Raw genomic sequence first — 25,681 nt, forward strand, 5'->3', positions numbered from 1 at the left:
TCAAAGGTTCTGCTTTCTGCTTTTGTTCTGTCTTAGCCAGGGCCCATCCTAAGGCTCCCATTCCTTACCAAACTGGCCGGCTAGATACTACTGTGGAAGAGGAAGTGAGGCACCTACCTGCAAGGGGTTGGTTCAGTCTGGCCTAGTAGGCAGAACCTCCCACCCCTGCGAACAGTGCTCAGCTAAACCAGGCCTCTCTACCTTCGCGTCTCCCCCCACGACACTGTACGTAATTGTTCCTCTCTGCTTAGGCTCTTTCTGGCTGTATTGATCGTTGCTTTTATTGGCAAACAACACACCACGATAAAAATAAAGCACAAGTGCTTGTGCAGGGAGAGTAAAATGGATTCTGTGTCTCCAGGGCTATCAGAAAACTTGCTCTGAGACCCAGTGGTCAACCGGGTACCTGATTCTCCCCTCTGGGCACCCCTGCAATTATTGTAAGGACGTTTGTCTTGTCTGTCTGTCTCCTTCCTCCTGACGGCAAGGCGGCTGCGGTCTTCCCCACACCTCCTGAGTGCTTGGGGCTCAATTCATAGTTGCTAACTGACACCAACATGGGGCCTTCCAGGAAGCAGTCATTTCAGGGCTAGGCCTGGCGCCACACCTCTCAGCTCATTTTCACAGGCATCTGCCCTGGCTGGCCAGTCACCACCACAATTTGGGGTTAGGGGTTTGGTCCGGTCAAGGAGCTAACAAACCAGCTACCTAGAACATTCAGGGTTGTCCTGTCCTGTTCAGTGCCTAGGCCACTTGTTCCCATAAGCTTGGAGAGGTGGAGCCTTTTTGGTGTTCTTACCCCCTTCTTATAGACAGAAAATGGGGCCTGACACTCCCATGTGTCACTCCCAGTCACACATTTCTCTTCTTAAAATAGCAATGTGGAGAGACCCAGTTTGTACTTAGGTTCAATTTCTTTATCTGTTATAGGGACAAATAACACTACCTCTTAGGGTTGTTCAAAGGATGCTTGCTGATGGTTTGTTTTCTGCTCTGGACTATAAAAAAGCGGCAGGGACTTTGGCTTATTCACTGCTAAATCGTCAGAGCCTGGAACAAGTGTCTGCCCGGCACATAGTAGGTGCTCAATATTTGTTTCCTAAACAGAAAGGACTTGAGAAGAGCCTAGGCCAGACCCTGGCGCTTCCCTCTGCTAAGACATTCTATATCCTTAGTTCCCCAGATTCCTCCAGCCAGGCAGCCTGTGGTCAAGGGGGCCCGGGGGGTACCTACTTCTGGCCTTGGGACCCCAGATCAGCAAAACTCCCAGGCCAGAAAAATCTCCACGGGACAGTCTTTAAAGCCGGTGAACCTGAAGAAGGCCTCCGCCCTCAGGTTCCCCTTTTCTTTTTTGTATCAGGAAAAGCATTTCTGTCCTCCTCCCTCACCCCCAGGCACAACGCGGTTCTGCTTCCAAGGTGCCTACAGAGAAGGGCCACCCTGCCCCGAGCAGCAATCTTCTGGGGAAGGAGCCCAGCACGCAATGCCCGGCTGGACTGCAGCAGAGGAGCGGCGAAGACGGGCGAGCAAGCCACGCAGAAAAGAATGGGCCGAACCGACGCCCAGCCGGCGGAAAGGCCGGCGGGAAAGGGCGTGCGAGGAGAAGGGCGGGGCGAACGTCCGCCCTCGGCTCCCGCGCTCGGGCGCCGCTCCACCTTAAGCTAGGGACCCCCTTAAGGGCGGGCACTGGAGGCGCGCGGCCGGGGCGGGGTCTCCCATGCAAATGAGGGGCGTGGGTCGGCGGGGCGGAGCGGGCGGGGCGCTGACCTGACGTCAGGCCGGCGGCCCGGGCAGTTGGCTCGGCGGCGGCGAGGCGGCAGGAGCGGCGGCGGGAGCCGGGCCGCGCGGCGGGGCGCGGGGGAGCGGCGGCGGCGGAGCCGGAGCAACATGGCGCCGGTGGGCGGGGGCGGGCGCCCGGGCGGCGGGCCGGCCCGAGGGCGCCTCCTCCTGGCCGCGCTGCTGCTGCTGGTGCTGATGTGGGCGCGGGGGGCCCGGGGCCAGGGCGACCCCCAGTGGGGGGCCATCCTGGGCATGAGACTGGCGAGCTGCAACAAATCGTGTGGGATGAACCCGGAGGGCATCATCTTCGTGTCCGAGGGCAGCACGGTGAACCTGAGGCTGTACGGCCAGAGGCTGGGCTCCCTCTCCAGCAACCTGATCTCCTTCACCGAGGTGGACAACTTCGAGGCGATCCAGAACTCCACCAACTGTCCCGAGCTCACCAAGGACCTGGTCGTCCAGCAGCTGGTCAACGTGAGCCGCGGGAACACGTCCGGGATGCTGGTGGTGCTCACTAAGTTTCTCCGGAGGAGCGAGAACATGAAGTTGTATGCATTATGTACCCGGGCCGGGGTCAATGGGCCCTGGCAGAGGTGGACCGATAAGGATTCGCTGCTCTTCATGGTGGAGGAGGCTGGGAGGTTCCTACCCCTCTGGCTGCACATCCTCCTCATTACGGTGCTGCTGGTGCTGTCGGGCATGTTTTCTGGCCTCAACCTGGGGCTTATGGCCCTGGACCCCATGGAGCTGCGTATCGTGCAGAACTGTGGCACCGAGAAGGAGAGGCGCTATGCCCGCAAGATAGAGCCCATCCGGCGCAAGGGCAACTACTTACTCTGCTCTCTGCTTCTGGGAAACGTGCTGGTCAACACCTCCCTCACCATCCTTCTAGACAACCTCATTGGGTCTGGGCTCATGGCGGTGGCCTCTTCCACCATTGGCATTGTCATCTTTGGGGAGATCGTTCCTCAGGCCTTGTGCTCCCGCCATGGCCTGGCTGTGGGTGCCAATACTATCATCCTCACCAAATTCTTCATGCTACTTACCTTCCCCCTCAGTTTCCCCATCAGCAAGCTCCTGGATTTTGTTTTGGGCCAGGAGATTCGCACCGTTTACAACCGGGAGAAACTGATGGAGATGTTGAAGGTAACAGAACCCTATAACGATCTGGTGAAAGAGGAGCTAAACATGATCCAGGGTGCCCTGGAGCTACGGACCAAAACCGTGGAGGATATCATGACCCAGCTCCAAGACTGCTTCATGATCCGCAGCGATGCCATCCTGGACTTCAATACCATGTCGGAGATCATGGAGAGCGGCTACACCCGCATCCCTGTGTTTGAAGATGAGCAATCCAATATTGTCGATATCCTCTATGTTAAAGATTTGGCTTTCGTGGACCCTGATGACTGCACCCCCCTCAAGACCATCACCCGCTTCTATAACCACCCAGTACATTTCGTCTTCCACGACACCAAGTTGGATGCCATGCTGGAGGAGTTCAAAAAGGGTAAGGCCGGATGGAGCTGTCCCCGTTAGCTGGCTTTGGGACGCCTGTCGTTTACTTGCCTGTTTTGTGTCAGCTGGCCTTACGTTTTTGGTGTGACTGTTTCTTTGCCTATCACTTCCTGTGCCTCTGAGGTGGATGGTATTTGGGGCAGCGGGATCAGTTTGTAAGCATCTGCCGCCTTGCCAGGTACTGTGCTTTGTGTGCCAGGTGAATCAGAGCTGACACGCTTGTGCACTTGGAGGGATAGAGCAAGGCCTCAGGGAACTACTGAAGCAGCATGGAGTAAGGCTAACGCCTTCAAAGAGGCCATAGAGGTTAGAGTGTGGGACCGCACATCTGATTGGGGTGCCTTGGGGAAGGGGCTGGGGCTCTGGGAGAACCGTCACAGGGGAGGGAGCATTGAAGGAGAGCCTGAAGATGTGGGCACACCTGGTACCTGAAGCAGGGGCATCCCCACAAGGAGCAAAGGATGTGCTTTGGGCCTAGCAGGTGGTCCTGTTGAGCTGGATTGGAGCTTGGTTGAGCTGCCCGGTGGTCAGTGGGGAGAGGCTGAGTCATCCGGGGCCTTGGGGAAGAGCCTGAAGTCAGGGCGGTGCATTTGCTTGGAGCTATTGGAAGTTTTGAGCAAGAGTGATGTTTCTGGATCTCCTAACCCACAGAAGCTGAGTTGAGAGGTCTCTGTTTGGCTCCCCACTCAGAACAGTGCCAAGTAATGCTTTCGACTATTCAGCAGAAGCAAGCAGATCAAGTTTTGGTTATTGTTCTGTCTTTTCCCAGGCGCCAAACATCAGCTTCCCTCCTGTGGTTGGCTGGAAATCCTCAGCTGGCCTTGCTGTGCCTTGTGTTTTTTTCTCACATGGGTTCTTGGCCAGTTCTCATGTAGTTAGAGAGGCACTCAGAGTTTTACTCATGAGCCCCAAAGCTCAGGGCACACACCCCTTTCCTTTACTTCAGCAAAACTTTCCTCCCACCTTTGCTACTCAGAAGTCCTCAGTGGCAGTAAACAAGCCAATTATGGGGTAAAACCCTCCTAGGCCAAAAGGAGTGAGGAGGCAGAAAGGGAAGCTCTTTATAAAGGAATGGGGGTTGGGTGAAGGGAGCACATCTTAAATCCAGGCCTTTGCTTCCCTTCTTCATGGGTAGAGCTCCTACCGGCTAAGGCAGCCTGCCAGCCCAGGGCTGGGAGCGACTTCTGCACTCCAGCAGGGAGCACGCTTCAGGTGCTTGTCAATTGATTATTTCACGACGGGAGGGGGGAGCCTGGAACTGGATGGGTCAGTGGTGATGGGCTGGGCTGGGATAGGTAGGAGCAGGCCTTGCCAGGTTTGTACTGAAAAGATGCTCAGGTCAGGGCTGGAGTGGTATACTTGCACCCTCCCTTTTTCAGAGTGACAGTGAATCTGAGCATCAGAACCGAGAAGATCTCGAGTAACAGAAGTCCAAGTGGGAGATAGCCTGGTAAGGTGGTCTCATTGCAGACAGACTGAAGGGCCATGGACATCAGGTGGTGATGGCACCATGCTGGTGGTAGCGTTGCAGGTGCAGGCCCAGGAACGTGTTTCTCCCAGGTAGCAGATGTTGGAGCAGAGCAGTGAGGATCTGTGCCCCACCCCCACCCTGCAGCCTCTTGGCCCTGAGGACTTCTCCCTCGTTGCTGGGTCTGGAGCCTGGTTAGGACTCACCGGGGCCGCTTCCTGCTCACCACCTCTGTGGTCTTTGGGACTGTGGCTGGTGACACACCCAACAAGCACGTTTGCATCGTTCAGCTTGGATCTGGAGCCAACCAGTATGGATTAGCTCGGCTAGGCTTCCCAGCCCCTGATCAGGAGGGCTGAGCCCTTTTCAGGTGGGAGCTTCCTGGATCTTGGCAGGGCCATCTTTGGACTCATCTTGTAAAAAGAAGTACCACGTCAGGAAGCTGGGAAAACAGAGCTAGCATCTTTCAGGCCAGAGCTCTGATGAATGGAATTCTTCAGATGTAAATTTTAGTTCACTAGAGTCTCCTTAACTGAGGCTGGTGGTTTGAGCCTGAACCCTGGCCCTGGAGGGGTGCTGCTAATTCCATGGAAACGCAGGCATAGCCTACCCAGTGTAGCATGAAGCTGCTGAGATGTGAGTGATATGATGGTCACCCCTAATGGACACACGCTGGGGCATTATGGTTCCATCGTAACTCATTGCCACCCTGGGCTGCCCCCAGCATGGTTCTCCCAGATCTTTCCATCTGGCATTTGCCATTTTAGTCTGAGGCCCTCTTGGAAGTGGCAGACACTTTATGTCTGCATCTTAAAAGATTCTCTTTACAGATCTGGTGTTTAGAAGGCTTTTTTCATAGCTAAGAAGAAGAAGTGAGTAAGGTTAACAGGGCTAGCATTGCCAGTAGCGTTGAAACAAGAGCTGGGGGCTTGCCAGGTGTCGCTGAGCATCTCCCTGAGGGTCCTTCCTATGCTTCAGTGGACTGTACAAGTTGGGAAAGGTCCCTGACTTCTGCCAGTCTTTCAGCTCCGGGTGTAATCTTCTTTTAAGGTCATTTTATCTCCTTGCGCCTCCGCTTTGACGAGCCCCCCACCCCCGCGCCCCCCATGGGTAGGGATCATACCTATTAGTGTTTTCACCACTCAGGGCCTGGCAAAGAGGTGGATCTTTAGTGAATGTTTGTTAAATGAATGAATGAACGAAAGTTGAACAACTAATGAATGCCTGGCGAGCTCTGCTGGCCTTCTTGCTGTTTCTTGAACACAACCGGGACGCTCCCACCTGAGGGCCTTTGCCCTGGCTGTTCCTTAAGGCTGGAATGTTTTTACCCAGATGTTGTCAGCCTCACCTTCTCCCCGCCCTTGTGCCTGCTTCATTCAGCCTCACCTTCTCAGTGCCCTATTTAAAACTATAACCTCCCATCCTCCCCGACCTTCCTCATCTTCTTTACCCTGTGCTAATTTTTCTTTTTCTCATAGCACAGATCACTTTCTTTCTTTCTTTCTTTTTTTTTTTTTAAAGATATTGTTTATTTATTTGACAGACAGAGATCACAAGTAGGCAGAGATGCAGTCGGGGGTGGGGCAGGAAGCAGGCTCCCTGCTAAGCAGAGAGCCCCGATGTGGGGCTAAATCCTAGAACCCCAGGATCATTACCTGAGTAGAAGGCAGAGGCCTAACCACCAAGCCATCCAGGCGCCCCACAATTCACTTTCTGACAACTCCATAATTTACAGATTTGCTATGCTGTTTATTGTCTCTCTCCTCCTGTTGGAATATTAAGTTCCAAAGAGCAGAGCTCCTTGTATTGTTCACTGGCGTATCCCTGGCCCCTAGAATGGTTCTTGGCCCATAGGAAGATGAGATCTCAAATAAAAGGTCACTGAATGAACATGGGATCTGTTAGGTTTGGGATAGAATTATCCCCATTCCATAGTGTTAGAATTTTTTTTTTTTAAAGATTTTTTTTTATTTATCCGACAGAGATCACAAGTAGGCAGAGAGGCAGGCAGAGAGAGAGAGGGAGGGAAGCAGGCTCCCTGCTGAGCAGAGAGCCCGATGCGGGGCTCGATCCCAGGACCCTGAGATCATGACCTGAGCCGAAGGCAGCGGCTTAACCCACTGAGCCACCCAGGCACCCCATTCCATAGTGTTAGAATTTTGAGGAGCTGATACTCAGGGGCGCTCTTTCCAGTTGCACCCAGGAAGACAGGAGGGGCTTCTACAGCGACATGTGTATCAATGGCTCCTGAGAAGCCGAGTCTAGAGTCTTGAGTGTGATGCATGTTTGCCCTTTCTTGTGCCTCATTTTCTGTGAATAAGTGGTTTTTAACCATCAGGCGTATACAGAGCTTCCCTCCTGAGTGAGTCATGAAGCTGCTGCTGCATACACAGTTAGAGACAGGCTCTGGGAGTCCATACCCGCATGGGCCTGAGCTGTTCCTGGGAGACTAAGGCAGGGTTACAGCTTCCCAGCTGCTTTGCCTCCCAGCTCAAGGCATTTATCATGAATTTATGGATACATACTCTCTGTGCAAGACACGGAGCTAGGCCCCACAGGACCTAGGAGTTAGACCATGTGGTTGGCTGGAGCTGTAAAGCCACTCACTGAGAGGCTCATACAATTTGACCTTGGTCCTTGACTTAACACTTCTCCTAGAATTGTTTGCAGTACTGGGTGTTTGTAGTTGGCTTGTCTACAGCTTGAAATTTTAGAACAGAGGCTCCCTGGGCTACTCGGGGCCCAATTGCATTTTTCCTTTGCCAAAGATGCCTTCCCAGACCCTGGAGGCAGAGTAAAGAATAAACTCAACCAAGTAGAAGTCAGAAGCTCCAGCCCCACAATGAAGCCCACCTTCCAGATTTCTGCTGTCCCTCCCTCCATGACATTCCTGCCCCTCTCAGGCCCTCGGATCATCTGTAGTCATCTTATCTTTCCCCACCTACTTTATAACCATCTAGCCCCCTGTGAAGACTTGGGTTTAAACTCCACCCAGCTTGGTCTCCGATCCATGAGGTGACTTTGGACCTATTACTGGCCTCGTAGAAAGTTAGTGTGTTTATGTATCTAAGAGGAAAAAGCTAGAAATATTTTCGTTGAAAACTCCTCCCTTATTTCCATCTGTGCCACATCACACTTCTCCCACGTTCTTCTTTCTTCCTGAAACAACTTTATCAAGTCAAGAAAAAACAGTGCATAATTTTTGCATTCACTTTTGGTTCCTACTGTCTGACACACTTAAAGTATCTTATTTTTCTCTGTTTACTTATTCATTCATTTGTTGCAACAGACATCTTATTTTTTGAGGCCTGTGTGTCAGACACCGTGCTCACTGTTGGGAGTCAGAGAGGACTAGAACAGCCCTGTTGATGGAACTGGCAGTCTAGCAGAGAGACAGACCTTGTAAACAAAGCTTATTTTTCCGGTTCAGGTAGGTGCAGTGGGGCCAAGGAAGGCCTAGACCCATGAGATGCTTCTGAAGTCAGAATAACAATCGCTTCTCGGCCTTTTGGCTAAGATCAAGTGAAGTCAGAATAACAGGACTCGGTGTTCATTTTGGAGATGCTAGAGTTGGGGCCAGGAAGCAGTTGTGAACATCTGAGCTTTCTAGCTAGGGATTCAGGTTGATGATGTCATTTAACAGAAGCAGGGAGAGGAGGAAGCAGAGACAGTTTGGAGGGTTGGGGTGTGGGTCCTGGTGGTACATTATAGCGATGTGACCCTTGATTGGACTCCTCTGTGCTGATCAGAGTGTTTCCCACTTAAACGTACAATCAAACTGCCTAGATGTTTTCTTAAAACGCAGAGGTAAACTCAGTGGGTCTAGGGTGTCGCCTTCTGGACCACACAGAGCAGCACCAGGGTGTGGTCCATCCAGGCAGGTGTGCAGGCGAAAGCCCCATGAGGGGCTGGGGAGTAAGTCCAGGAGCAGTGTTAAAGGTTTGAAAGCTGGCAGCACCAGCAAAGAGTGTAGAAGCCCCGTTAAAGGGGCTCCTCGGAGAGGTGAAAAAGACCCAAGCAGGCGTGGTTTGGGGATCCTCCTGGGGAAGCCAGATAGGGTGAGGGCCAAGCACAGACTGTGGGGATGGGACAGTTAAGTCCCAAGGTGCTGGGAGAGCACAGCAGCCTTGAGTGGAGAGTGAAGGCATCCTCACACCTGACCTCCCACAGCTCCACCTGGAAACAGGCTCCAGCTGAGCTGGTGATCTGAGCTGGAGAAGCTGGCCCTGGGGCAAGTGTATCTGAGTGAGTGACAGGAGCTGCCTGCTCAGGCAGGGGTGCCAGCCGGGCAGCTGACGCAAGGCTGGACAGGCTCCTCGGAACTTTCTCTTTGTGAGGGGCTCATGGCCGTGGATCATGGCCACCGTGGATAGGATGATGCTCCTCTTCCCCCCTCGCTCAGCCGGTGGTGGACCAGCTTCCATAGAGGAGCCAGGACCGAGAGCAGTTTCCTCAGCCTTCTATTGACAGAGCTCGTCCAAAAGCTCTTCTTGTGACCCCAGAAGTTGCTGCCTTGTGTCTAAGGCCATATAAGACCTTAGATCATACCGAGATCACACTAGTGTCTAGTTTTCAAAAGTCTTGTATTTTAGAAATTAGAAATTAGAAAGCCCAGCTCCAGAGTTCCCAAACACCTCAGGTCAGGATAGGAGGTACTGAACAGATGGTTAACCTTGAAAATACTTGAGTGCACAGAAACACAAATACAGGATTGTTTCCTACAGGAGAAGTGGGTAAGGGGCAGGGCCTTCCAGGAAGCAGACACCTTTCTGGTCAGTAGAAGTCAGGGAAGACACTCCAAAGGAGGTGACATTCCAGCTGGATCTTTAAGGGCGAGTAGACATGAAGTTTTTCCACTTCTGTGCCTCTTTTTATGGGAGAATTTGGACAAGACCACAGGATAAGAAATGAGCTTCACAGTTGTTGGTACCAGCTTTGGGTAAAATTGCTTTCTCATGTTGTGACTGCTTCGCAGCCCTTTCTGTGGGTGTGAGAGTCACAGAATTCGCCAGGGGTGCCTGAGATGGCCCTGGGCTAAGACGATGGGGCACAGCTAGTTGGCATTTGATCCAGCCCTGTCCTCTCCTCCTCTGAGCCCCTCTGTCTGCTGTCAGGCACAGCCCTGCGACAAGGTGCTGGCCCGTCCTGTCCCTCAGGTTACCCCCTTGTCACGCCTGTGTGTCCCAAGACATCCTGTCATAAAAGGCTTTGTGGCTGCATGAAGGACTCCTGGTTCATTCCATAGACTGGAGTTTGGACTCCTGAGTCAATTCTTTTTCCATTTGTTAACATGATTTTGCTTTTACTAGTGGTTATTTTGAAAGAGATACATCTCATCCTCAGGCCTTTAAAAAACAGACAAATCTAAACAAAACAACCCATGAGGGGCGCCTGGGTGGCTCAGTGGGTTAAAGCCTCTGCTTTCGGCTCAGGTCAAGATCCCAGGGTCCTGGGATAGAGCCCTGCATCGGGCTCTCTGCTCAGCAGGGAGCCTGCTTCCTCCTCTCTCTCTGCCTACCTCTCTGCCTACTTGTGATCTCTCTCTGTCAAATAAATAAATAAAATCTTTAAACAAAACAAAACAACCCATGAATCTGTCATCTAGAGAGAACTATTTTTAATATTTTCATTTATTACAGTAACTTTTTTAGAAATTGATTCTTAAAGTCGTGTCACAAATAGCAGGATCAAAACCATTTTCATTTCACAGCTGTGTAGTTTCCTAATAGCCATTCATATGTATTTTCACATTGAAACCATTGTCTTCACTGCCCTGCTTTTTGGAACCCAGTTTAGATTGGTTCTTTCAGAATAAGATGAGAATACCTTTCTATCCCTGGGCTTCTGGGGTGTCCCCAGAAGGAGGGCTGGGTAGCACTGTGTGGCTGATAAAAAGGCGAGCCCTGGGGGTTGGGGTGTGCCGCCGCCAGCCTGGTTTTTTTGTTGTTGGGTGTTTTTTGTTTGTTTGTTTCATTTTGTTTTGTTTTATTTTTGGCCGCTGGCCTGTTTTGCTGGGGGTTAAACTTGGTGTTGCTAGAGCATTCCCCAGAGGTTATAGTCAGAGTCGCTTCCATGCTGCAGGGCTGATTTACTGTGACCTGGGCAGGGTTCTTGAAAGACTGGTTTCCCTGGGCTCTCTGGAACGCCTGGTCTCTGGCCAGCAGGCAGCCAGGAGCCTTGGTTGGAAGGAGGCTCCCCCCAGCTCAGGCAGGCTTACTCCCACACACACTCATGCCTTCCCCCACCAAATACACACAAGGACAGGCTCACACATACACGTATACACACCCGCCCCCACACAGGCATGCTTAAACACACACTTCACCCCCACACACAGGTGGGCAGACTCACACACAGTACCCCTGCAAGCAGGCTCTCGCATACATACCCATATACACGTACGCACACCCACACAGTCCCCTGGACTCCTGCTTTAAAATGAGTCTGGGGTTGCTTGGGTGGTGCGTTTGGCTTAGGGTCGGACTCTTGGTTTTAAAGGCTCAGGTCATGATCTCAGGGTTCGTGGGATTGAGCCCCAGGTTGGGCTCTGCTTAGCGGGGAGTCAGCTTGGGATTCTCTCTCTCACTCTCTCCCCCTGTCCGTCCTGCTTGTGTTCTTTCTCTCTAAAACAGATACATAAAATCTTAAAAATTAGTCCAGCTCTCTTCATGCTTCTCTAAGAATAAGTTTAAAAACTGGAGTAAAGCTTATGCAAGGGGGTTTATTTCATGAAAGGTTCAAAATAGTTGCTGACTCGAAGTCTCTGAAAAATTTCTCTTTGGTTGGTGATTTGGCTAGCCACATTAATGACACTGTCCAGCTCAGGGGCCTGTGGTGAGGACTACATGAGGTAAGCCAATGTAGAGTGCTTAGCTCAGTGCCTGGCACCATTGTCTTCATGCAATAAATGTTAGCCATTAAAAAAAAATTAATTTAAATTTTTTTTTAATTTTTAATTTTTTATTTTTAATGTTAGCCATTTAAAAAATTATTGTTATTACTATCCAAAGGTACCCCAGTTGGTGCTGATACCACTGTGGCCTGCAGTGGTTCTCATGTACCAGTTCCGGGAGCAGGCTGCCCCGTTGTCCAGGTGTGGTACCTTTCTGGGAATTATGAAGACATTGAGGTCAAAAGAGCCCACTAGGTAATTACCTGTCAATTCAGATACCATCTTATCTGGGTCCCAGTGTGTATGTTAAGGGTAACAGAAGCCAGAGCTGAAGCAAAAAAATGTATGGCAGAGAAACTTAAAACTGAGGAGATTCCCCTCATTTCCTGAATTGTTTGTTTCCTGCAAATCCGAGAAACAAGCCTGCCATCCTGATTGGCCACACATCTGCATTCTCTCCGTGGGGAGCAGAATCAGAGGATCTGGGAAGGCAGGCGGCCGCAGGGCAAGGGGTAGAGCTACATTTGCACTTCTCCTTGATCAGGGCTCCCCCTTTGTCTGCTCCCTGCTGGTGTCCCTGTTAGGGAGAGAAGAGGTTAAGATGGAAGAGCAGCAGAGGGTAGAGGGGGAATCCAAGGGAGCAGAGATTCCCCAGGAGACCCAGTGTCCTGAGAAATGCCCCAGACCCAGAGCTCTGGAAAAGGCTGAGTAAGAGCAGAGAGCAGAACGAATTGCCTTCATTAATGGTTAACCTTTATTGAATACTTAATTAATCCGCCAAATGCTATAGATAGGAACCCACGCTCCAAGAGGCTAAGAATCTTTTCTAGAGGTGTGATGACTTAAGTGGCCGCCACAGCTGTTCTCCTCCAGAGGCCAAGCTCTTAACCCTGCTCTATGTCGCTTTTCAGTAAGAATGTGGGTATTAAGAAATGTGATGAGAAGATTGGGAAATTCTAGTAATTCCAGGCTGGAAGATTTATTGTCAGTTCTAGATATATATTTTTTTAAGTTGAGGTACACAGTTGACATAGAACATGAAACTTGTTTTAGGTGCACAGCTTAATGATTCTGTATTTTCATAGATGTGTGCCACAGTAAGTCTAGTTAACTATATCCATCACTCATGACACAGAGATACAAGGTTTCTTTTTCTTGTGATGAGAAGTTATTTATTTATTTATTTATTTATTTATTTTGACAGAGAGGGAAAAAACAAGCTGGGGGCGCAGCAGGGGGAGGGGGAGAAGCAGACTCCCTGTTGAGCAAGGAGCCTAGGTAGATCCCAGGACTCTTGGATAATGACCTGAGCTGAAGGCTGCTGCTTTAACCAACTGAGCGCCACCCAGGCACTCCTAAGATCTATTTTTTCCCCCGCAGTTTTCATATATAGGACATAATATTATTAACTGTAGTCACCATGTTGGGCATTACATATCCAGAACTACTTTATCTTATTTATAACTGGAAATTTGTACCTTCTGACCACCTTCCCCCGTTTTACCTCCTGCCTCTGGCAACCACCTGGATTTGTTTTAGAGGTAACTTTCCTTTGAAGCAAGTAGGTAAATCATAAGTGTACGATTTGATAGTTTTTTGCAGAGGAACACCCCTGTGTAACTGTCACTGAGCTCAGGAAATAGAACATTACCAACATTGTAGAAGGGTGTGTACTGTCTAGGGAACCCTGCCAGTCACTAACCCTGTTCCCCCAATCATCATGGGTCAATTTTTTTCCGTTTCTGAACTTTTACAAGTGAATCATCAGTATGTGTCTTTTGTGTCTGATGCCTTCTGCTTGACATAAAGGTTATGTGTTTCATCCATTGTTGTATGTAGCTGGAGTTCATTCCTTTTTGTTGCTAGATAGTATTCCATGGTAGGAATAAACTGGGAAGTTGATGACATTTCAGTTGTTTCCAATTTGTAGTTGTTTAAATAAGGCCACTGCAAGTGCTCTCCTGCATGACTTTTGGTGTTGTTATTATGTAGGCTTTTCCTTTGGGAATATCCTATAGTATAGGCACAGATGAGGCAGTTTTCCAGAATGCTCTTTGCTCTTACCTGGTTATACTCCTGTCCCTACAACTCTGGTATTGTCAACTCTTTATTTGTTTGTTTCATTTTAGCCAGTCAGGTAGGTGTGTGGTAGTATCTCGTTGTGATTTGATTATACATTTCCCTAATGACTAATTTTTTTTTCCTAATGACTATTTTTTTTTGGAAAGATTTTTATTTATTTGAGGGAGAGAATGAGAGTGAGCCTGAAAGGGGGAATGTCAGAGGGAGCAGCAGACCCCCTGCTGAGCAGGAAGCTCGCTGAGGGACTCCATCCTGGGACTCCAGGATTATGACCTGAGCTCAAGGCAGTCACTCGACCAACTGAGCCACCCAGGCGCCCTCCCTAGTGACTAATGATGTTGAGCACACTTTCATATGCTTAGTGTCCATTATGGGTTAGTGCTTTTTATTTTTTTATTTTATTTTATTTTTTTTTTTTAAAGATTTTATTTATTTATTTGACAGAGACAGATCACAAGTAGGCAGAGAGGCAGGCAGAGAGAGAGGAGGAAGCAGGCTCCCTGCTGAGCAGAGAGCCCGATGCGGGACTCGATCCCAGGACCCTGAGATCATGACCTGAGCCGAAGGCAGCGGCTCAACCCACTGAGCCACCCAGGCGCCCGGTTAGTGCTTTTTAGATCCTGTTTAAGATTCTTTTTTTTTTTTTTTTAAATTTACTTATTTGACAGGGAGAGAACTCACAAGTAGGCAGAGAGGCAGGCAGAGAGGCAGAGAGAGAGAGGGGGAAGAAGTCTCCCTGCCGAGCAGAGAGCCTGATGTGGGACTCAATCCCAGGACCCTGAGATCATGACCCGAGCTGAAGGCAGAGGCTTAACCCACTGAGCCGCCCAGGCACCCCGATCCTGTTTAAGATTCTTTGCCTATACACAAGTTAGGAAGCTGTTATCCTGTGTTATTTTCTAGAAGCTATATTGTTTGCCTTTCACATTTAGATCTGTAATCCTTCTGGAATTTATCTTTGTTTCTGAGGTGTTACAGTCTGATTCTTCTTTTATTTTTTTTATTTTATTTATTTATTTTTTTAAATTTTTTTTTTTTAAGATTTTATTTATTTATTTGACAGAGAGAAATCACAAGTAGATGGAGAGGCAGGCAGAGAGAGAGAAGCAGGCTTCCTGCTGAGCAGAGAGCCCGATGCGGGCCTCGATCCCAGGACCCTGAGATCATGACCTGAGCCGAAGGCAGCGGCTTAACCCACTGAGCCACCCAGGCGCCCTGATTCTTCTTTTAAATCCATACACGTTATCCGTCTGGTCCAGTGCTGCTTATTGCAGACAGTCTTTCTGGGTTGAGCTGTGTATGTGTGGGTCCCTCTGGACTCTCATATTCCATTGGTCTGTTTGTCTGTCCTTGTGCCAGTACTACATTGACATACTTGCTGTAGTTTTCTAGTAGGTTTTGTTCTTTGGTAATAATGATTCTGGTCTTTGTTCTCCAAGATTATCTTGACTATCCTTCATCTTTTTTCCTGAAAATTTAATGGAATTGCATTGAACCTAGAGATCTATTTGAAGACCTTTATTTTTTTAAAAAATTTTACTTATTTATGTGACAGACAGAGATCACAAGTAGGCAGACAGGCAGGCAGAGAGGAGGAAGCAGGCTCCCCGCTGAGCAGAGAGCCTGATGCTGGGCTCTGTCCCAGGACTCTGGGATCATGGCCTGAGTTGAAGACAAAGGCTTTAACCCACTGAGCCACCCAGGTGCCTCAAGACCTGACATTTTTATAGTGATGAGTCTTCCCTTCCATAGACATGGTATCCCCCATTTGTTGATATCCTCTTAATTTCTTTCAACAGTGTTTTGTCAGTTTCTGTACAGAAGTCTTACAAGTCTTGCATGTATTCAAGGTATTTGATGATTTTTGAGAGGTGTCTTTAAAATTTCATTTTCGAGAACATGGGTTGCACATTTTTCTGATCCAGGTGTACTGCAGTGCTGTTCTGATGCTCACCACCTGGAGTTAGCGAGGGGAGCATGGGGTCCTTCCACATGCTCCCCTCATTTCACATACCAGTCACAAGTCCTCCCCCCCCCCACAGCTGGCTGTAGATTTAGTGTTCCCACGACACCCCTCAGGTTTAATGATTCACTAGAATGACCCCTAGAATTCAGAGAAGTGCTACACTGAGGGCTCCAGTTTTATCTTAAAGGATACACATGGGATGAGGTCTGGAACAGTCAGCAATGCCCTCTATCCCTGGGGTTGGGGTGTGTCTGTCTCTGGGCAAGTCAGTGTGTTTACAGTGAGAAGTTCCAATGAGCCCTGGAGGTGCAGAGGGTCATTTTTTTTTTTTTCCTTCCCCAACCTCCTCAGGTGCAGTCCAGAGCTTTTATCAGAATTTCAGTGTCTGGGCACAAATGATTAAGTTATTGGCTACGTGATTGGACTCTGTGCCCGGCTTGCTGCCTTCCCTGCCTGGATGTAGGACACCTGAAAGGTCTGACCCTCTAATGCTTCACTTTGCTGGTGACCAACCCTGCCCTGAAGCTATCTAGGGGCCCACCTGGAGTTCATTAGGATAACAAAAGCTGCTTCTGTTTACTCAGGAAATTCCAAGGGATTTGGGGAGCCAGGGTCCAGGACCAAATTTTTTTTTTTTTTTAATATTTTATTTATTTATTTGAGAGAGTGAGAGAGAGCAAAAGAGAGAGGGGGAAGCAGGCTCCCCAGTGAACAGGGAGCCCAATAAGGGACTCCACCCCAGGACCCTAGGTTATGGCTTGAGCCAAAGGCAGACGCTTAACCAACTCAGCCACCCAGGTGCCCCAGATGTATTCTTTATAACACAGCACAAGTATGGATAATTTTTGTATAGTGAGCTTTAATCCATTGTTAAATTTACTCATTTAATCCTTGTTAAATTTACTCATTAATTCTAATAGTTTATTTTAGATTCTTTTGGATTGTTTACACACGTAATTATGTTGCCTGTGAACAATGGCAGTTTTATTTACTTATTGCTACACCTTACACATTTTATGTCTTGTTCTTGCTTAATTTCATTGGCTAGGACCTCTAGGATGGTGTTGAACTGGTGCCTCAGTCTAGGTTTCAGGGTAGGCTTTCCAAATTTGTCAGTAGGTATGATTTTGAATTTTACCAAATGCTTTTTAAGTAACTGTTGAGATGTTTGAATGATTTACCTCCTTTACTTTGAATTATACCGATTGATTTTTAAATGTTCACCCGTAAACATTTATTGCATAACTGGAATAAACCTGACTTAGTCATCAGGTATGATTCTTGCCACGCATCATTGGATTTGATTTACCAATTTCTTTATTTAGGATTTTGGCGTCTGTGTTCATGAGAGAGAGGTCTACAACTGTTTTTTCCAGCCATTAACCAACCAACCACGGAGGAAGACAGTACAAGATATCTCTGTTAGGGTTTTGGGTTTTGTTTTATGGCAGGAAAAATAATTGTTTGGTAATTAAGTCCCTTTTCTCTCTTCTACTAATAGTCCAGTTCGGGTGAGGAAGTTTGAACATACCAAGCAATATTCTTGCCCTTTTCCACCTCCTCCCCTCCTTCTACTTGTAACAGCCTCAGCCCCACACCAAATGTTACTGCAGTTTTTCTCTCTCATGTTTGGATGTGAGGTCTAGGATGATTTTTATAGTTTGTAAACATTTGGGCACAGTATGTGATTAACAATTACCAATGGGTGTTCACCAAGGTAAAAAGAAAAAAAATATGTTCTTTCTTTTCTTCTTCTTTTTTTTTTTTTATGATGCGGATGGGATTACTAGGGTTAGTTAAGTAGAAGGCTAGCCCCCTACCCCCAGGCTTAATGTATCCTGATGTCAGTCAGCTAAGCATTTAGCAGAATTTCCTGTTACATCTTCCTGACAAACAAACATGGGACATGTGGCCTCATTAATAATGGTCCATCTTTTATATTGAGTCTTCTGTTGGTTACCAGCTGGTTGCACAGAGCCAAAGAACAGGTGCCTCACAGGGCAGTAAGGGAGCTTTGAGTCTGTAAGCAGTTGAGCCGGGAGGTATGTTAAGAATGGGGCTCCTCCTGGCTGGGGCTGCTGGAGGGTTGGGGTGGGAGGCTAGATGGACAGGAGCCGGGATAATAGATGCTCAGAGGTGCTCCTGAGCAGAGAGGACTGGTGGAAAGGAGGAAGCAGTTTGTTGTAAGGGTCCAGAGCTGAAAGGAGGCTAAGGCTGGGGAACCCCTTGGCATCTCCTGATGGGTTGCTTGTCCTTGCCCTTCTCATGCTCAGGGAGGCATTGTCAGCCAGACCAGCATCTTCTCTCCACTTCATTTTCTTTTGCTGTGCAAAATACCTCTAGTTTGTTCCTCCCCGCCTTCTGAACTGTGTCCCTGGCTGTATCTTCCAGAAGTTTCCACATCCCTGAGGACAAAGACCTCAGCATTCTATCTGACCTCACTCCTTAGATAACCTAAGAAACGTAAAACCCCAAACCTGTCTTTTGACCCAGTGATTTTCCTTTTAGAAATGTATCTGAAGGACACAGAGATATATCCAAATACATTTATTACAGAGATTTCCATAATGGCACAAAAAGGGGGGTCGTAATTTAAGAGCCCAGTGAGGTTAAGAATTATTTACACATGTGTCCAATGAGGTATTATGAGGACTTTCATTTTTTAAAAATATTTTTATGACCTGGAAAAACAATGTGAAGTATTTACAAATTATTTAATTTTAAAAGTATTTAATAAAAAAATAGTTAATAGTAGTTGTCTTTGGAAGGCAGGATTATAAGTGATCTTAATGTCCTTTGTACTTTTGTTACCAATATCAGAAAAAGATATATACATATATATACAAATTAGATGTAAAACTCATTGAAGAAAAATCAGGGAAATTAGACACTTGATGTTACTGATCTTTTTTTTTTTTCTTTTTCCAATTTATTTATTTTCAGAAAAACAATATTCATTATTTTTTCACCACACCCAGTGCTCCATGCAAGCCATGCCCTCTATAATACCCACCACCTGGTACCCCAACCTCCCACCCCTCCGCCACTTCAAACCCCTCAGATTGTTTTTCAGAGTCCATAGTCTCTCATGGTTCACCACCCCTTCCAATTTACCCAAAAGCACATACCCTCCCCAATGTCCATAACCCTACCCCCCTTCTCCCAACCCCCCTCCCCCCAACCCCCCTCCCCCCAGCAATTGATGTTACTGATCTTAAGGAATTACGTATTAGATGTGGTATTGTGTTCTATTGTGGTCTGCGAGGTAAGAGCCCTTATCTTTTAGAGATACTGACCCGAGAGCCTGTAAAATTTATAGATGTTTACAGATAAAATCTGAGATTTGCTTCAAAATAAGCCAGTGAAGTGGGTAGGAGGGAAGAGGAAACAAGATTGGCCGCAGGAGTTGGAGTTGTTAATTGTTTAAGTTCAGTGAAGGGCCCTGAGGGTGTAATTATATTATTTCCTGTACTTTTGTAGATGCTTGATATTTTCCATCATAAAAGGTTAAAAAATTAGAGACCGCTGGCTAAATGAAAAATCAAAGCTATGAAGCCCTGTCCCTGGGTGAGAGACCAGTCTTAGGGTCTCTTGACTTCTGCTTGTCAATAGCTGCACCCCCGGGGTGTTTGGTTTAAAAGGAGAGTATTAGGGGTACCTGGGTGGCTCAGTAGGTTAAGCCTCTGCCTTCAGCCCAGGTGGCAGGGTCCTGGGATCGAATCCAGCATAAGGTTCTCTTTGGCAGAGAGCTGGCTTCCCCCTCTATCTCCGTTTGCCTCTCTGCTTAGTTGTGATCTCTCTGTAAATAAATAAATAAAATCTTTATTAAAACAAAACAAAACAAAAAGAAAGGTGAGTATTACTTAGAGAAGCCCCTTTTCTGAATCCCAGCTTCTTCTCCCCTCCACAGTGTGATGATCCTGGACAGGACTTACCTGAGCATCAGTTTCTTCCTGTGAGTAGTAGATGTGAGAGGGATAGTGCCTGGGCTCCCTGCCCCAGAACATGCTTACCCCCACTGTTTCATAGCTGAGGGGAGGAGGTGGGCCCTGGGGGGCACACCGGTGTAGCTCCTTTGAGAGAGGAGAAAGAAGGTCTGGCCATTCAAAAATTGTATACATGTATTGTTTGTTTTACTAACACGTATGTTATAAAACAAACAGAAAAACTTAAAAAAAAAAAGATTTTATTTATTTATTTGACACAGAGAGATCACAGGCAGGCAGAGAGGCAGGCGGTGGGGGCAGGTTCCCCACTGAACAGAGAGCCCAATGCGGGGCTCAGTCACCAGGACCCCGAGATCATGATGCGAGCCAAAGGCAGAGGCTCAACCCACTGAGCCACCTAGGTGCCCCCCACAAAAACTTTTTTTAAAGACATAAGGATGAGGGGGTCTGTAGCTCCTCTCACTTGGCTGGAGAACGATTGAGTGAGGGCAGGAGCCCCTTCCCCTAGGGACTGGCTGCTCAGATCCCACTGTAAGTCTGTGTATAAACAAAAGCTAAAGTCGCTTATTTGTTTTGAAATACAAATAAATGTGAATGGAGCCTGGAATTAATACCCCTTTTGGAGACCGTGTTCTGGAAGGTTCCAGATGGGCTGTTCGTACGTGCATTGTCAGGCGGTGTTGTTGTCTTGCTCAGAATGGCTGGGCAAGTCTCCTGGTAAGTCTCTAGAAATGATTTTCTGTTTTGGCAAGTGGGCTGCAGTGTCTGCCTTTCCATTTCTCTTTTCCCTACGACTGTCCTCCTGTCACTTCCTCTTTTTATTCTTCCTGCTTCACTCAGTTTTTTTCCTTTTTGTCTTGCTTTCCATTTTCCTTTTCCTTTTATTTTATCTTATTTATTTTTTAAGATTTCATTTATTTATTTGACAGATAGAGATCACAAGTAGGCAGAGAGGCAGGCCGGGGGTGGGGTGGCAGTGGGGAAGCAGACTCCCCACTGAGCAGAGAGCCTGATGTGGGGCTCAATCCCAGGACCCTGAGATCATGACCTGAGCCGAAGGCAGAGGCTTAACCCACGGAGCCACCCAGGCGTCCCCTTCCTTTTCCTTTTAAAAATCTGACCAGCGATAGTGGCTGTATTTATTGATGGCTTCCTTAATAAAATATAAAAATAGAGTAATGTATTTACTGTAGAAACTTTCAGAAAGGAGGAAAATGATTAGGAAATGAAGAGCCCCCTATCCCACCACTCAGAATGTGAGTATTTTGGTGTGTTTTCTTCTAGTAAGTAGCAATGAACCAGCTTCTGGTAAGCAGTGGACCAACTATAATGCTTTCTCCTATCCCTCAGTATGAGACATCATTCTTATCCTTTCTGATTATAAATGTAAAAATAAGAAGGTAATACATGCTGATTTTAAAATGCATTAAGTAGGGAGCCTGGGTAGCTCAGTGGGTTAAAGCCTCTGCCTTCAGCTAAGGTCATGATCCCAGGGCCCTGGGATCATGACGACCTGAGCTGAAGGCTCTCTGCTCAGCAGGGAGCCTGCTTACCACTTTCTCTCTGCCTGCCTCTCTGCGTACGTGTGATCTCTGCCTATCAAATAAATAAATAAAATCTTTAAAAATAAAGTGCATTAAGCAAAAGCAGAAGAAACAGGCATTCTTAATTTTCTTACTTTGTAACTTTTTGCTTTATGCAGATGGTGAACACTGTCTCTTTAAATAAATTTCTGTCTGCATCAGCCTAGTCTAATTTTTAGTGGCTGCAATACTGTGTCATAAACCACACTAGATGGACCCTCCTGGCCACAGCTTGCACACCAGCCTGGGTTTTCCCTTTGTATCAAGGTCTATCCTAGTGTGGAAGAAATGGCTGAGGCCAAGGTCTTGCACATTTTTTGTTTTGACACGTGCTGCCAAATCCTGAAGAAAAAAAGTTTCATTGTTCTCTCCAGTACTGCACTGTTTTAGTCTCTGTGGTCTAATAGTATATTTTAATTTATATTAAAATTAAACATCTCCCCAGTGTTCTCTTAAGTTGGTTACTGATTACATGGCTCACTCCCTGCTCCTCCCCAGCCTGGGCTTCCTGCTTAGGGATACTTAGGGAAACTTGGTCTTGTGTGTAGCTCTCCCACCTGCCTGTGGGGGGGTCCCTGGGGTGGAGGGCTGTGTAGGGCTGTATCTCCTGCGGCTGTGCTCCTCTGCTTCCCTGCCTATGCCTGCCTACGCCTACGCCTACGCATGCCCCACCTGTGTCATCTTGCTGGGCTGGGCTGCCCCTCCTACTGGTTGAGGTCAGCACTATTAATAGTCAGCTTAATCTTTCCCCTTTGCTAGGGTGGAGGGAGGAGGGGGGGGGATTCCCAGGAAATTAGGTGCCCTGTTGCCGGCAAGTGCAGACCCATGGCCTGAGATCCCGTCTTCTGGCACCCAGAGGCCAGCACCTCTCCCCAAGGGAGGTGTGTGAGAGTTCTGGGCGTGTGCTGGGAGCTTGGGAGGTCAATGGCTAGAATTTGCTGGGGGACCAGCAGGGGAAGATGCCCAGGACACCACCTCGGGTAATGGCCAATCCCATGTCTGATCTGGGGCCTCTGGATGTTCCACATGAGAAAAGGCAGCTGGAGCTGGCAAGTGGGGCCTCTCAGGGACCTTGTGGACTTTGAAACCCAGCACCTTCTAAGGTGTCTTTCTTACGGTCTTTACAAGATTATAGTTTTTTTTTATGGGGGTAAGAGGACACAGCAGTTTGCCAAGATGCGCACTGTGGAAGGCGGAGGACTGGGCTCCCTGGGGCCCCAGGAGACCAGCTTGTATGGATCCAGCAGAGTCTGGGGGTCTGCTGTGTTCCAGGCATGAGGTAGGCGGGGCTGGGGTATAGCATGGAGAGCAGTGAAGTCACAGTGTGGGCCTGGCCGAGCTGGACAGCGGCCGGCAGCAAAGGCAGCCATACCAGAGCTGGTGAAGGGCTGGGGCCAGGCTGGGCAAGGAGTGCTAACAGCCCCCAGGGTTGAGCCCCTCAGGGCGGAGCCAAGGGTGAACAGGGACTCAGTCAGGTTCTGGGGCCTCTTACTCTGCCCTATTCCAGATGGGAGAGGGCAGTGAAAGAGGCCTCCCTGTGGTTCTCTGACTGAGAGGAGACCTGGCGGAACAAAGGTCGACAAAGGCAGAGTGGGCAAGCTTGCCAGCCAGGTGTGGCCCAGAGCAGACCGAGGGCGACCTCATGGTGCCTCCTTTCCCACAGCCAGTTTGCCCTGTACGAGCAGCGCATGAGTGTAAAAGGCTCCAGAAGCCCTGAGTCCCTGGGGAAAGCAGTAGGAGAGTGTTTTTCAAAGCTACTTCTAATATGGATATGTTTCTTTTCTTTCTTTTTTTTAAAGATTTTATTTATTTATTTGACAGAGGGAGACACAGCGAGAGAGGGAACACAAGCAGGGGGAGTGGGAGAGGGAGAAGCAGGCTTTCCACAGAGCAGGGAACCCAATGTGGGGCTCGATCCTAGTACACTGGGATCATGACCTGAGCCAAAGGCAGACGCCCAACAACTGAGTCACCCATATGCCCCAGTAGATGTGTTTCTTTCTGATTATAAAATTAATACTCTCTCTTCAGAAAAGTATAAAAAAGAAACAAACCATATCCTGAACCCCTCCATACTTTCAGGTTTAATCATATGAAAGTATCATTTTGGCTGGTCAAAAATAGTCAGATATGAACAATTTCACATGGAAGAGCCACATACAAGCATTTTGCTGTTATTTCCTCAGTCTTTTTTCTTTGAATAAGGACTACTTTGAAAAATGGGGGCTTCTTAGCTTTTGGGGTAGATGTATTATTTACATTTTCATGTTCCATTTCTCACCCAGCCACCCCCAAAATCCAATTATCCAGTTGAATGGACGCTGGTAATAAAATGAGGGAACTCATTAAAATAAACATTCTGTAGTAGATTTAAATTTCATACAATGAGGATCAAAAATAGAGGTCCCCAGCTGGTCCTTTTATTTTAAAAGGTAAATTAAAAATCATTTTTTAAAAAGATTTTATTTACTTATTAGAGAGAGCACAAGTAGGCAGAGAGGCAGGCTCCCCACTGAGCAAAGAGCCTGATGCAGGACTCCATTCCAGGACCCCAGGATCACGACCAAGCCGAAGGCAGAGGCTTAACACATTGAGCCACTCAGGTGACCCCAAAATCATTTTTAAATTACAGAAACTTCTTAATTACTAAAATTCAAAGGAATTCTTCTCTCGTCTTCATCCTTTTCCCCCTTCGCATTGATTACATTTCTCCTAAGGAAACATCTGTGTGAATTGAGTCCTTTATTCCACAGATACCTATTAAACACTTGGTGTGTGCCGCTCACCATTCTGAGTTTTGAGGACACAGACTAAAGCCCCTCCTGTAATGCGCTCAAAATCTAGCAGAAGATGGGCCATAAACAATAAATACAACAAATAAACATATTATGTCATGTATTTTAGGTGAGTTCATGACCAGGGTTAGGGCGCTGGAGGAAGGATTGCATTTTTCACGGAGGCCCTCAGGGTAGACCTCACCGAGAGGGCCCCCTCAGGGGGATCCCTGCAAAAGGAGCAGCCTCAGGTATGAGGAACAACAAGGAGGCCTTGTGGCTGACTTGAGCACTGGAGAGAGGAGTACAGATAGGAGATGGTCAGCACCAAGGGCTCTGGACACCCGGGCCACTCGGGCAGGAGGCTTTTACATGGGGTGAGACAGGAACCACTGGAGGGACTTGGTGAGACATGAGGTGACCTGACGTCACCCGTCTTACTGCTGTGTTGAGAGCTGACCCGGGCCCAAGAGCTTACCCTCCTGGGTAAGAAGGAGGTGCATATGGCCCAGAATGTGACTGTAGCAGTGGAGGCCCCTGGAAGAGGCTGGAGTCTGGTTGTCGGGTGCAGGCAGAGCTGAGGGGATCTGATGGAAAGGTTGGATGGAGAAGGATAGAGAAAGAGAGGAGGGACAGTTTACTCCCCCATGGCCTGATCTACCAGACAGACAGAAATGGGGAAGGCTGGGGGGAAGAAGGGCAGGAACTTGATTTCGGCCATATGGAGTTCAAGGTGTTGGACTTCTGGGAGGAGCTAGCTAGCTGTCAGCTGGCAGTTGGGTACAGAGTTTGGAGGGTGCGGGAGAGGGCTGGGCCGCAAGTGTTTGAGACACCTTGACATTCAGTTTGTGTTTAAAGTCACGAGGCAAGGGACAGGTCCAAGAACTGAGCCCTGGGACCCTCTGACATAGAGGTCAGGGAGGAGCAGCAGCCCCAGAGGGCAGTGGAGCAGCAGGAGAGCTGTGTGCTAGAAGCCAGGGAGAGGGAGCATTTCCAGGAAGCGGGAGAGAGTGACCCCTGGTCAGAATCTGCAGCCCGAGCTTGAGACCCCACCACTGGAGGTCACCGGTGACCTTGGCAAGAAAGGTTCTCTGGCCAGGGAGGAGACTGTGCCACAATCAGTACCAGTGGGCATGCGCATACGCGCTCGTGCGCGGGCACATGCACAGGCACATGCACACACACACACACACGGGACGCTTAGCACACAGAGCTGGGGTGACTGTGGGCGGCACACACACACACACACACACACACACGGGATGCTTAGCACACAGAGCTGGGGTGACTGTGGGCGGTGCTCCAGGTCTGTATACCTGCAAGTTACCTGTCTCTGGAGGGCGCCCGCCTGCCCCCCTCACACCACACACAAAGGAGCCTCAGAAAGAGGGCCCCAGGGCTGAGAGCAGCCCCAAGATTGGGCTCAAGGAGTCCACGTGTTTCCTTTGTAGGATGGATGTTTCTGTCCTTTAGAGAAGCCACCAGCCTTTCCTGGTGTGGTCCAGTGTGACCCGTGACTGTGTGTCGGGATTTGGTTCGTTGGAGGTACAGTGGGGAGGAGGACATTTTTCTCAGGTTAATGAAGCTATGTCCTTTCTGTGTGGGGACTCTGACTTCCAGGCTCTGAGCTGGGCACTGACTAACTGAGCCACATTCAGACGCACCCTGTTCC

The 25,681-nt window shown here is 48.5% G+C and overlaps 1 protein-coding gene across 3 annotated transcripts in view; it reads left to right on the plus strand.

The window, feature by feature from the left end:
• Positions 1-1,887: 1,887 nt before the first annotated feature.
• The window catches only part of LOC122916438 (metal transporter CNNM4), a 38,436-nt gene continuing 14,642 nt past the window's right edge, over positions 1,888-25,681 (plus strand). For all 3 annotated transcript variants that reach the window (XR_006386198.1, XM_044263839.1, XM_044263840.1), the window contains exon 1: positions 1,888-3,289. Coding sequence is in view for 2 of the 3 variants with exons in the window: in XM_044263839.1 (XP_044119774.1) it covers positions 1,888-3,289 (1,402 nt within the window). In the remaining variant the exon portion in view is untranslated. The remainder of the gene's footprint in view (positions 3,290-25,681) is intronic.

Source organism: Neovison vison, chromosome 8 (genome assembly GCF_020171115.1).
Source record: "Neovison vison isolate M4711 chromosome 8, ASM_NN_V1, whole genome shotgun sequence".
NCBI classification, from domain to species: Eukaryota; Metazoa; Chordata; class Mammalia; order Carnivora; family Mustelidae; genus Neogale; species Neogale vison.